Genomic DNA, 15,530 nt, shown 5'->3' on the forward strand with positions numbered 1-15,530 from the left:
CCCTGAGCCATACAACAAATTCCCATTGGCTATCTATTTCACATATGGTATTGTAAATTTCTACGTTACTCTCTCCATACATCTCCCCCTCTCCCTCCTCCCCTCTCCCATGTCCATAGGTCTGCTCTCTATGTCTATTTCTCCATTGCTGCCCTGAAAATAAGTTAATCAGAGCCATCTTTTTAGATTTCAAATATATGTGTCAGTACACAATATTTATTATTTCTCTGGCTTACTATTACTCTGTATAATAGGCTCTATAATAGGTTCATCCACCTCATTAGAACTGATTTAAATGTGTTCCTCTTTATGCCTGAGTAGTATTTCATTGTATATGTGTACCACAGCTTCTTTATCCATTCATCTGTTGATGGACATCTAGGTTGCTTCCATGGTCTAGCTATTGTAAACAGTGCTGCAGGGAGCATCAGGGTACATGTGTCTTTTTCAATTTTGGTTTCCTCAGGGTATACGCCTAGGAGTGGGATTGCTGGGTCATATGGTGGTTTTATTCCTAGCTCTTTAAGGAATCTCCATACCGTCTTCCATAGTGGCTGTGTTAGTTTACATTCCCACCAGCAATGTGAGAGTGTTCCCTATTATCTGTTTTTTATTTTGATCTTGTCCTTTGATGTGCCTGATAATTTTTTAGCTTGAATGCCAGACATTGTACAGGAAGGTCATGGCGACTCTAGATGGAATTTTATTATCCTCATCAGAAATCAGAGTAGGAGGACGCTCAGCTGATCCATTGAGAGTATGAGCTGCTCGGAAGCTGGGTTTCAGTTTTTATAGGATATGCTCTATTTCTGTTTGCCCTTACTTCAAGGATCCCCAATAGAAAGCCTCAAGTAATTATCATAGACCTTCCAATTTTCATCTCAAAGTTAGAACTGCCAAAGCTGTTTGCCTCATAAACAACCTGATTGTCACTTTCTGCAGAACTTTTCTAAATAAGCACTGCATATTTCCATTCAGCTGCTCAGTCGTGTCCGACTCTTTGTGACCCCATGGACTGCAGCACGCCAGGCCACCCTGTCCATCACCAACTCCCGGAGCTCACTCAAACTCATGTCCGTCAAGTCGGTGATGCCAACCAACCATCTCATCTCTGTCGTCCCCTTCTCCTCCTGCCTTCAGTCTTTCCCAGCATCAGGGTCTTTCCCAATGAATCAGTTCTTTGCATCAGGTGGCCAAAGTATTGGAGCTTCAGCTTCAGCATCAGTCCTTCCAATGAATATTCAGGACTGATTTCCTTTACGATGGACTAGTTGGATCTCCTTGCAGTCAAGCACTGCATAAGAACGGTTGAATTTCTTATAAATGACTCTGACAATTAGGCTCCCTCACTGCTCTTCTCTGCAGTCAATCTATCTGTCCTTCAGAGAACAATTAGGAGAGCTGAAATACATAGGCACATATGTAATTGCATAATTATGTCACACAAATATATCTATGAAATATAAATAAAAATAAATTTAGGAAAAAATCCTAATAAATTAAGAAAACTGAAATGCAGCCTACTTTTTCAGCTTTTCTAATTGTTCTCAGAAGGAAGGTTTTGTCCTGTGGGGAACAACTCCCCTCCCTGTAGATCCTAAATTCCTCAAAACCAAAAAGGTGATACCGCCATATCACCATCTGGGGCACACTGCCTGGCAGCTGGTTGGCATCCAGTAAATAACTGACCTACTTCTTTCTAATGGCCCCTGAAAGAAAGCAATTTGGACATCCAGGAATGAACCCTTAGTGGACATTTGGTCTTTTGTGCGTTATTAGATATGTCAGACAATTCACCTAACATCCTTCCTGCTTAATTTGCCCCACCCACAGCCCGTATAATCTACTCACTGTCAGAGCAACTGATCAGACTCCCCCTTCAAGAATTTAAACAGAGTAAATATGGTGGTTGTAGGTCCTGGGGTTGAAAAGTCTATGGACTCTGGGGTGGGCAGCCGTTTTGGAAAACAGGAAAGCAACTGGAGCAAGGGCAGAACCTGCAGAAGGAAGGTCGAGGATAGAGAACTTGATCCTGGTGGCATCCTGGGTACCAAGAGGCTGATGTGTTTTCTAACCTTGCATTCCATCAGTTCTGTATCCTTAAACCATTCCCACCTCTCTTCTGAATTAGCTTGAATGAGTTTTCATCTTCAACGAGTTGAGCCTAGGCTAGTATAACCACAGAGTCTTAAAGACAATACCAAAAGGAAAATAAATGGACCTCTGAGGACCTGAGATTTCAGGAGATCAGTGATGCCCGTCATGGTCCAGAGCCTTACTACTCTAAGTGTGGTCCACAGACCACCAGCATCAATGTTACCTGAGAACTTGTCAGAACTACAGGATTGCAGGGGCTCCAACCCAGATCTACTGGATCAGAATCCGCTTTTAAACCCAAATTTCTCGAGTGAATCATATGCACTTTGAAGTGTGGGGTGCACTGATGCACGCTGGGTGAAATACCAAGTTGCCATTTGCTAGTTATGTGACCATGGACGAGCCACTTACCTCCCCATTTGTTATACAGGGATGATAATAAGTTCAGAATGAGTGTGAAGCCAGAAGGGTTAATATATGGAAAGGACTCAGAACAGTGCCTGAGACCTAATGAGCCATTTTTATCCATAAGACAGCTCCATAAGAGCTTAGCTCCTTAGGTCCAGAAGACAGCAACTTGGTCTCTTTTATTCCCTGCTCTAATCCCACACCTAATTATAGCATGGTCCTTCCCTGTCAGCCCTGTGCCTCAGAGTGTGGCTCTTCAGATGTCCAAACAGTCCATAAGAAAGAGTTCCTTGTGGCTTAATGTCTGCAGTCCCTTTGCCTTATTTGAGATTAAAGGTAATAAATAAGGTCTCCCCAGAGGACTTGCAGAGATGGGTATTGAAAGAACCAGCAAGCTGGGATTCAGAACTAAGGGACTCTAAGCAAGGAGTTTGTGGAGGTTCTTCATTTCTCTCCAGTGCGGCTATTTTACGGGAAAGTACAGCAACCTTGTTTGGCATATGAAGATCAGCAACATTGGTCATAATCTTATCTGTTCTTACAAAAAAGAAAATTTTTACATCAATTCTGCCAGAGCTTTTGAAATTTTCCCAAGGTTCGGCATAGCTATCTTATTTCAGCTGCTAATCCTGTGCTATCTCAAAGTGAATGTGATACATTGTCCAGCCACACATGTCTGAGTCCAGAGATTCAGGCCAATGCCCTGCTTGAGGTGGCCTCTGTCTTGCCCCATACTTGGAGCCCAGCCTCTCAGCCAAGAGCTAATGCGGGGCTGGGCAGCGTGCCCTCCAGGAGAAGGTTCACTACTCTAGATGGTAGGAATGGTGCCAGCCCTGCCTCCCAGGGAGCCTTGGCTCTGCCACCCTTCCTGCATCCCAAAGTCTTGTGAGGGAGGGCTGTACGAGGACCGCCTCCTCCCACAGGGTATGGGGCCTGGAAAGAGGGCAGTAAAACTGATCAGGGAAGCAAAAGGAAGCCCAGTTTGGCCTCAGCACCAAGCTACTCTTCTCAATACAGCTTTATCAGCAACATAGTGGGCATTTTGAGTTCTGACTCCTGTGCCCATTTATCAATGGGTCTAGGCCACAGGATAAAGAGAAAGCAAAGAGCACTCAAAAGCTAAGTCGTCAGCTGACCTCTTGATGGCTCTGTAACTTTCTGGGGACCCCAGCCCTTGGTGGGCTGCCCTTCTGGTGAGGCGGTAGCCTGACAGCAGTGACAGGCCATTCTGGGCTCCTGCCCAAGACAGCAGAAGCAGATGAAATTTAAGAGGGGTGGGCTGTGGGAGCCACCATATCCCGGCCCTCTGGTTGAAAGTGGCCGCGGGATCAAACTGTCTGGAAGAACACAGCCCAGAGGCACCAAGACAGGATGATCCTTTCAGCCTCCTGTCTGGAGGAAGCAGATTGGAGAGAAAGAATCTTAGTCAAGTATTCTTTGCTGGGACCTGTGGGGCAACCACCACGCAGAGAGGTGTGAGATCTGAGACCCTTGATTTCTGACTTGGACAGAACATCCTGCAGACTCCCTTGGGGAGGGCGGATTTCACAGGCTGTGGCAGGCTGTGTCCCCCTGAGTTCACATCAAGATGCTGTGACAAAGCCCTTCAACTGAGGGACTTCCTGTTCCCTTCCTAGTCTCCCGTTCACCGATGATACAGACACCTTTATCTGAGCCTGCTTTGAAGGACTGACCCACCCCCCACCCCACCCCCAAGCCCGTCATTCATGGAATGGCGGACTCAGGATTGTTAGAGGCCCTGGGAAAGCCCCCTTTCTCCCAGTAGTCTTTCCCTCCTGCTTACCTGTGCCTCCAATTCCTTTCACAAAGAATCCTATGATTAAAGGAGCTTAAATTACAACCAGGGGCTACATCGAAAGTGAGGAGCACATTTCTGACACAGAACACCTTCTGGGAGGCAGGAGCTGGTAGAGAGAAGTGTGGGGAGGGCCTGGGTACAGACAGGGGAATGAGGGGGCTGGGGAGCAGCAGCCCAGATGCAGGAAGGACTGGCTCCAAATTTGTGAGACATGCCTGTACCTTCCTGTTTCTACCACTCACTGAGCGCCCGAAGATCAAAGTTTTTAAAATGTTAGTGTACAGGGGAAACAATTAGGCCTCTTGTGGCCTCTTGAGGATTCCCAGGCATGACCCCTGAACTTCTGGTTCAAGTAATTTGAGGGAAGGCCTGGGAATCTGTATGATTAGGGAGCACAAAGTTGTGGAAATTCTGAGGCTCGAGGTCCCAGAAGGCCGCATGGAGAAGCCCTGCCTCACACACTCCTAGGACAGAAAGAGGTGAGTCCCATGAGACATGGGAGGGGGATTCAGGTCATGAGGAGCTAGACCCTAGGCCTCAATCTCCCGTCTAGTCCAGGTTACGGTCCAGAATTCAAAACTCAACCAATGCGCCTCAATTTAATCCAGGGACAACAAAAGTAACAGCATGACCTGAAGAATAAGACTATCACACAAGTGTTGTTTACAAAGGACTCCAGAAGAGCCCTTTAATAACACGTCTCAGTGCAGGGAAATACACGGTGAAGAGCACAGCTTTCAAGGAAGTTATTTTCAAAAGAGCAGACCATCTATAAAGGATGATGTGTCTCCCCAAAAGGCAGACTCAAACTGGGAAGCTGGAGAGAATTTGAGTCAGAGAGGCCTTCCTCCAGTGATTACCTAATATTTCATACCCTCTATTCCTGCTGAATGCATTGCCTTAGAATGCACCACAACACTTTGCTCATTGGTCCGGTTCATTATCCCCCTCCTCCAGCTGAAGGGAAGTTCCATGCAGGCTGGAGCTGCATCTGTTTTCACATCCCAGAATCCTTCCTAGTCCATAACGAGTCACAGTTCCTTTGAATGAATGAACGAATGCGATGACTATGATGCTGTATTGGTGGGTCAAGGTATCCCAGAGAAAGCTTGGTCCTGGGACCAACTTACATTGTAGAAGGCTGAGAAGAGAGCCCAGGCAGGGAGCCCAGGCCTACCCAGCACCTTGCTTTCCATGGAAGATCTGCATCAGAAGCAGGGGGATTGCACCAGCTCACCAGGCCTTTGGAGCTGACTTCTCTGGAGGGCTCTAACCTTGGAGCTGCTGGCTCTGGGTATCACAATCACTTTTTGGCCAGAGAGTTCTTAGTTTCTTATAGAATGGAGGCGGGAAGCCCGCAGACCTTAAGCAGGCAACATTCTGCATAGAGTAATAGGAGATAAAAATCTGCAAGGACCAGAGAAAGCGGTATTCTTCGCCCTGTATTTCCACGCACAGAAATATGTTATTAAGGGGCTCTTTGGAGTTCTTTGCAAACAACACTTGTGTGATATGTTTATTCTTTAGGTCTTGTTGTTACTCTTGTTTTCCCTGGATTAAACTGAAGAGCATAGGTTGAGTTGTGAGCTCTAGTGATATGAAATATGCACAAGATTCTTAAATAAAAAAAAAAGAGGAGTCAATACCGCGGCTCAAATTCAAAAATTATTATAGTCATTTCACTGACCTTTCTTATTCAACGATGAGATGGTTTCCCAAGGAAAAAACTAAATGTAGCTGTGTCCTCACTATTTATAACTGACTCGGTGTTCTCAAGAAAGGCAACTAAAACCCAGAGAGACACAGAGACCGCCTCTGTTTCTGCTCTCTGAAGTTTGCCGATTGCTTCCTTTCTCCCTTGACCCTCCAAGCCTCGGGCTGAAAGTGGCCTCTCTTGGGGCTTGGACAAAGCCATGCATGTGCCTAGGACCTTCGGGTGACCTGCTCTGATGGAGCAGCTGATGAGAAAAGAAGAGCTCCAACTTTGTCTATTTTAGGCCACTCTTTCCTTTGCATTCACTCTAAGACAAATTCTAGAAAATACAGCAAAAGAGCAAACAAAAACTCATATTAAATAGACTTCCCATTGTGACAAGGCAGTGGGATAAGAGCTATGCATTCTGAGATGGAATCAGCTACAGAATACAAAGGCCATCTGTATTTAGAAAATATTAAGACTTAAGGCTTGGTAAGTTTTACCAAGCCCTCTCCAGACACGACCCTGGGATAGATCTATATATTACCCTCTTTTTTTAAGAAAGAATTATCTATTTTTGGCTGCGATGGATCTCTGTTGCTGTGTGGGGCTTTCTCTGGTGGTGGCAAGTGGCGGCTACTCTGGCTTCTCATCGCAGTGGCTTCTCTTGTGGGGCGCAGGCTCCAGGCACCTGGACTCAGCAGTTGTGGCGCACAGGCTTAGGTTCCCCCTCCCTTGGCATGTGGATCTTCCCGGAGGAGGGACTGAACCCATGTCCCCTGAACTGGCAGGCAGATTCTCAACCACTGGACCAGCAGGACGTCCCTATATCTTATCTTCTTGCTACCACCTTCCACTACTTGTTACTATTAATTAAAATGGCACGTTATTCAAAACCATGAGTGATTTGGATCACTCATTCAGTCCTTCACTAAAAAGCTCGTTATACCAGCACATGTCAGGCACGTGGGTTTGTCTAAGAACTTCACAGGGTACCTGGAGGCAAGGTCCCTGACCAGGGCCACCGTGGCAGCCTTTCCTCTTATCACCATCCGCCTCAGCCCTCACCAACCACAAACGTGCGTCCAGCTCCATTCAGTTATTTGCAAATCCCTCTTCTCCCCCATCCACGCCTTTGCTCTGGCTGTTTCCTCTCCTGATGGGCGTGGCCCGCAGTCGAAGAGCCCTGCTCACCCTGCGGCCCCAGCGGAATGCCACATCCTCCATGTGAACCTCTCCCGTTCCCCCGAGTATGTGACCTTGTCTTTTCCGTACTCTCCTGCAAGTGTCAGCCTCCTCTATGGCCTTTTCAGACTTTCTATTAGCTATGTCAGTAAAGTCTATCCAATATATACCCATACCGACATACTTCTCCAGATTGTGAGATTGGGTCCCAGGACAGTGGGGATCAAACCTCCCCACACGTACCTCTCTTTGGGCAAAGCACAGGGATGACAGGCTCATAAACTGGGGCTTCATACATGCTCCTGAGTTTGTTCCAATCTTTTAAATTCTTCCAAGACCACGGCAGTTAGAATGAGGATAGACACAATGAAGGATTGTTTGAAGTTGTGTTTAAATTACACTCTGGTTGTCAATTTGTTCCCTTTGAGTATCTGGACCTGTTGACACTTTAAACATCATGATGTGAGCTTGCCTAATTAAGCAGTAGCACTAAATGTTTAGTTAATCTCATTTCTAATTATCTGCTCCGTGTCTCTGGGGAAAAAGGAATTATTTAATTTCTTCCACTGAAACTTGAAATATCAGTTCCCTGTGGTGGTACTTTCAGATCCAATTATTAAATTCTCTCTAATATTTCAGGGTTAAATAGATAAGAAATTATAATTTCATCTTTTCCCCTAAACACGTTTAGGGTAAACACAGTTTTCCATTTTCTTTGTCCACTTGTAACATTTAAAGCTCACTTATATAATCTGAAGTCAAATAACAATATGATTTGTTAAAATATGTTATTTGGGGTTGAAATACTGTTTAAATTGCAGGAGACAGCCCTTACAAATTGCTTGCATTATTAGCATTTTCACTGTTAATGAAAACATCTCCGTCTGAAAAGAAGGAGATTGAATTCTGCTTAGAATATCAGACTGCTTCTGAATCTCTGGGTGGCAGAACCTGGCTGAAAAGCCATTGATGATAATTTTGTACAGAGCCTGGAGAACCAGGAATGGAAGCTGCTCTGCCCCTGAAAACAGAAGCCTAAATGAACGACAGCCTCACTCTTGAGAACCCTGGGGCCCACACTCCCTGGGGGAAAGGGCCCATGTGGCACCCTCACGCAGAGCCCCTAACTGGCCCGTGTCAATAACTGTTAGGGACATGTGGCACCCAGGACTCTGCCAGAGCCTGTCGTTGACCAGGAACCCCAGGGATCTTCAGGCTTCATCTTGGAAACTCTCCTGAAGAAAATCCAGGCTTAGGAGCTGGTTTACCCCCTCAGGGCTGTCCTCATGATTACAACTATCCAGGGTCTGCGTGTCCTGAGAGAGACCAGGCTGATCAGTGCAGAAAGGAGGACAGATGTGGGAGGCCGCTGGGGCATCAGACAGGATGGCAAAGGCGCAGGGGCAGAGACACCGCCAAAGCTTGGGGAGCAGCGGCAGCAAAGGGAGGCGCAGGGGCGACCAGAGAAGGCAGGCACAGAGCCACCAGACGCACCTGGATGAGGCGACGCGGGGCGGGCAGGGCCGACCAGAGAAGGCAGGCACAAAGCCACCAGACGCACCTGGATGAGGCGACGCGGGGCGGGCAGGGCGAAGGGTGCGCGGAAAGGCTTAAGGAAGATGGGCAGCTTCCTCTGTAAACCGCACGCCTGAGGCGCTGCGAGTACCAGGCAGCGCTGAGCGCACAGGACACACGCCAGGTCAGATGCTGTAACACCTGTGTCTACAGGGACAGTGTAACGTGAGTGTCCGAAAGCACCACGATTTGTGAAAACACTGGTTACAAGTGGTTAAAATGCTTTGTTTTGCACCTAGAGGACAGATGGTGCCCCCTAAAATAGCAAATCTTCACCTCGATTTGTAAGTGATCTTGGAATCTTCCCCAAAGAGAACAGCTCGTCTCCATGCCTAGGGATACATCATGCTGTGTTTAGAACAGAAATCCTTTTTAAGGCTGTTGGACCCAACTACTTAAAAAGCAAACTTATTATTTATTTCTTTTGGCCTAAAGGAACCAAGAGCATTTGGAAAACTTTGCATTCATCAATCTATGAAGCCTCCAACTCAGAAAATCCTGAGCCTCCCAACCATCAATAAGGCTCCCCTTAAGAGACCCTGCTGAACAGCTTCATCTCCCGGTTGGAAATTACCCCAAATCACTGCCCATGCTCCCTCTGTTCCCATCCTGACTTCCCTGTTCCGTCAACTCCAGCCTCGCTCTGCCTGTTCCGTGCTGGGCACGCGGCACTCCAGACTGGACCTCCCCACATTCTTGGTGTTGGCCAGGGCAGGACTGTGTAGTTCACTTCCTCCTGTCTCACCTGCAATGAGATCCACCCCTGCATCTGACCTGCTCATGATGAATGAGCCAGAAGCTGTTTCCTAGAGATCCTTTGTTTTTTCCCCCCACCATCAAAATATTTATTGGAACCAAAGCAGAGGGAACAGAGCTGTTAAGATGGCAAATCAAAGTGCAGATTGGAAGGTGGGGTAGAGCAAGATGTGGGGTGGAGGGGGCACTTCAAATGCCACAAGAGGGGTCCCTGTGGTCTGGGCTGGAGAGACGCCCTTCACCTCACCCTGGCAGTGAAGACCCCCACTCACCTCTCCCATCTCATATCCATCCTGGGGGCAGCTGGGGCCCTGCAGTGACCCCATAGGGAGGGACCACCCCTTCGATCCACCCATGGCTATCAGTCAGTCTGTCTCCCTTCCTCATTTTCCCAATAAAGAGGACACAGGGCTTACCCAGCAGCCAGGATCAAGCCAATGCACCTCCCTCCTGCCTGGAGCATCTCTGAATTCCCCAGTCTGTGGGACCGTCTGGGACCGAGGAAGAAGCTGCTGTGTCCTTACCCTCCGCTGTTGCTCTCTTACTGAAAAGACTTTGCCCTTTCCAGACAGCCATGAGGTTGGCCCAGAGGAGCCCATCCCAGACACCAAGCCAAGCTAGCTCCATCTGCTGCCCCAAATACTAGTGTTTCCCAAGGCTCCTCGCCTTGGCCCCTGCCCCTCGGAAAGTAACTCACCCTCTGGTGATTTCACCTGCCTAATTCAGATTCAGTTCTCACAAGCCAGATCGGACGGGCCCTTCAGATGCACGTTTCTGCACACTTACTGGCCATCAGTGGGTGCCTCCGCCCAGCTCACTCTCGGTCTCCCTGTGGACGAGCTCCACCTCTTATGCTCCCTTTGTCACCCTGGACACGCTGAGTTACGCTCCTGGGTATCACCCCAGAGTTTTCTCCCTTGCCGAATCCAGTTATTAAAGTCTTCTTATTTGACCTTTAATGTCTCTCCATTCCTACTATCGAATTTGGCATCATTTAAAGCCTGTGCAATGGGCTTCCCTGGTGGCTCGGATGGTAACGAATCTGCCTACAATGCAGGAGATCAGGGTTCAATCCCTGGGTTGGGAAGATTCCCTGGATAAGGGGATGGCACCCATTCCAGTATTTTGCCTGGAGAATTCCATGGACAGAGGAGCCTGGCAGGCTACAATACATAGGGTCTAAAAGAGTCGGACATGACTGACCAACTAACACTTTCACAAGGCCCATGCAGCCACAAAAGACTGCCTCTTCACTCTGTAGCCTGGTCCTCCCAGAGGGGTCTGTCAAAAGACTCTATATGCTTCATGGACTTGCCAAGGACTAAAGAAAAGACTCTCCATAAACGCCTGATGATAAAATCACCTGGTATGCTAAGTCAATTCATTTGTGTCCTACTCTTTGCGACTCTATGGACTGTACCCTCCATGGAATTCTCCATGTCATGCCCTCCTGCAGGGGATCTTCTTGACCCAAGGATCAAACCTGCATCTCACATCTCCTGCATTGACAGGTGGGTTCTTTATCACTAGCACCACCTAAGAAGCCCCGAAAATCACCTAGACTAGATGTTAAACATTCAAATTCCAACCCAGGCTGAACAGACTAGAATCTCTAGGGCAGATACTTCAGAATCTGGCTTTGGTGATACTGATCATTAGGTAAGGCTGAGAACACTAGCTTACAGAATCAAGTGGAAATGCTTTGCCATTCAGTATTGTCCCCTCCGCCATCAGCCCAGCCTGCTTCCCCTACACCCACTGCCACCTCCCCTCCCAGTTCAGACTCCAGCAGTCCTGATTCACTGCTGTGGGACACCCTACCCACCAAGATGCCGCCTCATCTCATCTGCTGCCCCACATAAACAGCCAATGGCAGCTCAAGCACTGCCTGCTCCTCATCCTCAGGGGCCGCCTATGCATTCACACCATGCTCCGTGCACACCTGCATCACTGCACCCGACACTATGACATCATATCTGCTTCTGTATCTGCCACCCTATAGACAGATCCACCCTGTGTCCCCAAGTTTCCAGCACAGCGAGGTACAGAGCAGGTGCTCCATGAAATAAATCCCCACTGAGTGAGGAATAAACGAATCCACCAAGCACTCTAGTCCATATGCAATTCACTGAGCCCAGCAAAGCTTCCTCAGCTAAACCGATCATACTCTGGAGGCTGCCTCTCGCTCCGATATCACGTTTGCTACTCTTCTCTAGATCGAATCTGTCTTTCTGCAAATGGGGCTCCCCAAATAGACTGCGCAGTGAACACTAGTGTCTCCCCAGCAGAGTACACATAACACAGCCAGCTTCCCTCTTAGGGACACCAGGCCAGTTTGTACACGGATGGAGATAGCATGGCTGTCCGCTCTGCCATATCACCCTGCAGTGGTGGTTCAGTCGCTAAGTTGTATCCAACTCTTGTGATCCCAAGGGCTGTAGCCCATCAGCCTCCTATCCATGGGACTTTCCAGGCAACAATGCTGGAGTGGGAAGCTATTTCCTTCTCCAGGGAATCTTCCCAACCTAGGGATCAAACCCAGGTCTCCTGCATTAGAGGCAGATTCTTTACCTACTGAGCCACCAGGGAAGCCCCGTGTCACCCTACAGATGAGCATCTAATTTGCCACTGACACCACCGAAGTCGCTGCACGGAGAGCCTCCTATTGACTCTCCACCATTGCCTGCGAGCCGTTTCCCCTAGATGTACATCACTCTGCCGTTTTCCAAACTGAATCTCATTCTGTTATATCCTGCTTATATTACTCACCTCTCTGGATTCCCATTTGCTATGTTTTATTCCTTGTTGATGCCAAGAACATTTCCTGGTTTTGTGTTTTATGTAAAGTTCATTACGGTGACATGTGCCCCCTTTTCAAATCATTGATGAATCAATTAAATGAAATCAAACCTAACACCCACCCTCCTGGAAACCTCTCCAGAGGGTTCCAACGCCACATGTCACTTAGGGCTCTTGGATCCAGGGTCTCTGCAGGCAGGGCTTCTGGCTCACTGAGACGGTCACGTGGCACAAGCCACTGCAGAGCTGCACGGCATCCTCGCCCTTCCTCCTGCCTCCGTGCAGTCAGCTGACACTGACAAGCTCGTGGGATATGGCAGATTCTCTAAAGTAAGACAAGCATGACTCCAGTAACCTAGAGGCTCACACATGTTCGTTCTTCATTGCTTCCCATCTTCTTTGGAAGATGATAACTATCGTCTCCTAGAATCACGAGTGCGCCCCCTCCATGGTCTCATATATATGTGGTTTTCACACAAACCCCAATTTAAATCTTTCCCATTCTTCAAAATCCCTAATTTTCCATCATACTTTAATAATTTGTTCAGTTAAAACATAAAATGACAACTTATGTTTTGCCCCAAATTAATACAGCCTATATTTTTTAGCCACACCCTTTCAGAGATGTCCTCAGGAAAAAACCCAGGACAAACTCATTTATTAACATAGAATTTTTTCCCAATAATTTGCTACTTATTTTTTTAGTCACCTCAACACACATGCTCAAGGACTTACTCCAATTTTGGAGAAACTCAAAAACACACATAGGGCAAAATAAAGCAAATAAAATTGCAGTTGTTGGGGTAGATTGGTTATTTGGTCTGTTTTTAAATTTTTGTTCAGATTTCTGGTTCTGCATGATGCTGGGAAAGCACTCTGCAAGCACACGGCTAAGGAGCTGGACTGTGTCAGGAGACACCACCTTAGGGACACGGCAGGAATGTGGCCGGTTGCAGTTTATGCACAATTCCCTGGACACCCCCTTGTAACTCCACCCCTTCCTCTCACACTCACAAGAGCAGATCAAAGTACCAAGCAGTGGGGGAAAGAGACTAGTTTCAGTGTAGTTGCGCAAACCACCTTAAGTTGTGGTAACATGTAACCAAGTAAATGTTCTAGAAGGAACCCAGCTTCACTCACTGACGGGGACACACCTGAATAATGGATGTGCCGACAGCACTTACGTGGATGCGACGAACCTTTTTATCTATTCTAATCGGCAGGGAGTCGTTACTGCCCAGAGATTTACTACAGGGCTCCAGAATACACCGGGACATAAGAGTTAAAAAGGGTATACCTTAAGATCATATGTTTCAGAGCCAAGTGATATCCAGAGTGGATTCTCTCCTCAGCCTGTGGTCATCTGATTTTTCTATTTTCTGTGCCAAAATACATATTTATATTAATAGTCATTTGTTGTCTTGAATTAATTTGCTTAAAGAGAAAAAGTGCACAACATTTCAGATAATAATCATTCCGTGCTTAAGAACATGAAGACAAGCAAACTCCAAAGACAGATGAAGTTGGACTATCCGTGTGAATTATTTACTTTGACATATGCGTGCTCAGTCGCTCAGTGTGTTCTGACTCTTGTGACCCATGGACTGTAGCCCACCAGGCTCCTCTCTCCGTGGGATTTCTCAGGCAAGAATACTGGAGTGGGTTGCCATTTCCTCCTTCAGGGAATCTTCCCAACCCAGGGATCGAACCTGCATCTCCTGTGTCTCCTGCTTGGCAGGCAGATTCTTCACCACTGAGTCACCAGGGAAGCCATTGGATGACAAACAGGCTGTTAAAAATGCCTGTTCACAGCTGAGTTCTGTCCCTTTAACGGCATCACTATTGCCTTTAATTTAAATGACACGTATAAAATAAAATTAGATTTATCGTCAGGTTTATTTTGTGGTTCTCTTGATTTTTCTACCAGGCCAAATTCATGAGCAAAGCAATCAAAGATGTAATTTTAGCACACAATAACAAGTCTTATTAAAACTGCGATAGGTGGTTTCTTGAATGGAACATCAGTGGTAAAAAATGATAACCACTGGGAAACTCCCTGGTGATCCAGTGGTAAGGACTCGATGCTTTCACTGCCTGGGTCCAGGTTCAATCCTTGGTCAGGGAACTCGGATCCTATAAGCCACACATGGGAACTCCACCAAAAAAAAAAAGAGGATAACCCTTAAATATAGCATTTGGTAGCTAAGATGTTCCAGAACACGGCCCATGCCTCTTATCTGTTTCCAGAAAGGGAGGGCCACCTCTGGTCCCTTACCCACTTTTGGATGAATTTCTGAGTGAGCTGCTCCCTGAGGCTTGGATCAGTTCCTCTGGGCGATGGATCAGAGCCACCAGGCTGCCCTGCTCTGAGGCCTGGCAATTCACAGCAAGGCACTCCCAATGTGTGCCTCCTCTCAAAGGCATCCGGCACTCCCATCCCCAGGCAAAGCAGTCAAGGCAGTGCAGACCTGAGCTAGAGGCAAATGAAGCATGCAGCCAGTCCCATCTTTCAGGTACAAAACAAGTCTGCCCAGGGCAGGTTGGCTGGCATGGGGCCAGACACCTTCTGTCCTGACTTTACGTCTATAGCACAAGTCAGTCCCAGCATGCACATAAAGACCTATCCTCATTCTCACGGCCTGGCTCTCACAACCGTGGCCCTTAGGGTCCAGAAAGATGTATTCTAGCTCAGTAGGACTGTCCTGGAGGCCACTGTTTGGCCAGCTGGAGGGAGACCCTGGGACTTGCCCCCTTCCCCTCTGCCCAGAGAGAAGACGTATTCTTACCTCTCATTTCTGTCCCCGAGGAACCGTTGGACCACGCTGTCCACTTGTTCCTGTGCTTGCTGATTTCCTGGACTTTGCAGACATAATGCCCTTGATCTGTTGGCTGGAGGGTCAAGACAGAGAGCGTGTAGAGTGCCCCACGCCGCTCCTCAAGGAGGCGCAGCCTCTGCCGGTAGGCGCTGCGGCTGAAATTCCCGTAGTACTGCACTATCCGGAGCTTGGTCATCTTAACCATCAGGGCTTCCTGGGAGTCTGGTCGCGCGAAGAACCAGCGCACAGCCAGCAAGCTGTCCTTTCGCCTCTTCTGGGAGACGTGGCAGAGAAGAGTGGCATTTTCCCCCTCCAGGTAGTCAACCACGGGCCCCGGGGACACGGTGACGTTGAGGGCTCCACAGACCTCTGCAGCGAA

At 47.8% G+C, this 15,530-nt stretch overlaps 1 protein-coding gene across 1 annotated transcript in view; it reads right to left on the reverse strand.

Annotated features, from left to right (window-relative positions):
- The window catches only part of VSTM4 (V-set and transmembrane domain containing 4), an 81,346-nt gene that overhangs the window by 57,095 nt on the left and 8,721 nt on the right, over positions 1-15,530 (reverse strand). The window contains exon 2 of the mRNA XM_010854423.1: positions 15,122-15,520. Within this exon, the coding sequence (XP_010852725.1) occupies positions 15,122-15,520 (399 nt within the window). The remainder of the gene's footprint in view (positions 1-15,121; positions 15,521-15,530) is intronic.

Source organism: Bison bison, unplaced genomic scaffold, assembly GCF_000754665.1.
Source record: "Bison bison bison isolate TAMUID 2011002044 unplaced genomic scaffold, Bison_UMD1.0 scf7180017864341, whole genome shotgun sequence".
Classification (NCBI taxonomy): Eukaryota; Metazoa; Chordata; class Mammalia; order Artiodactyla; family Bovidae; genus Bison; species Bison bison.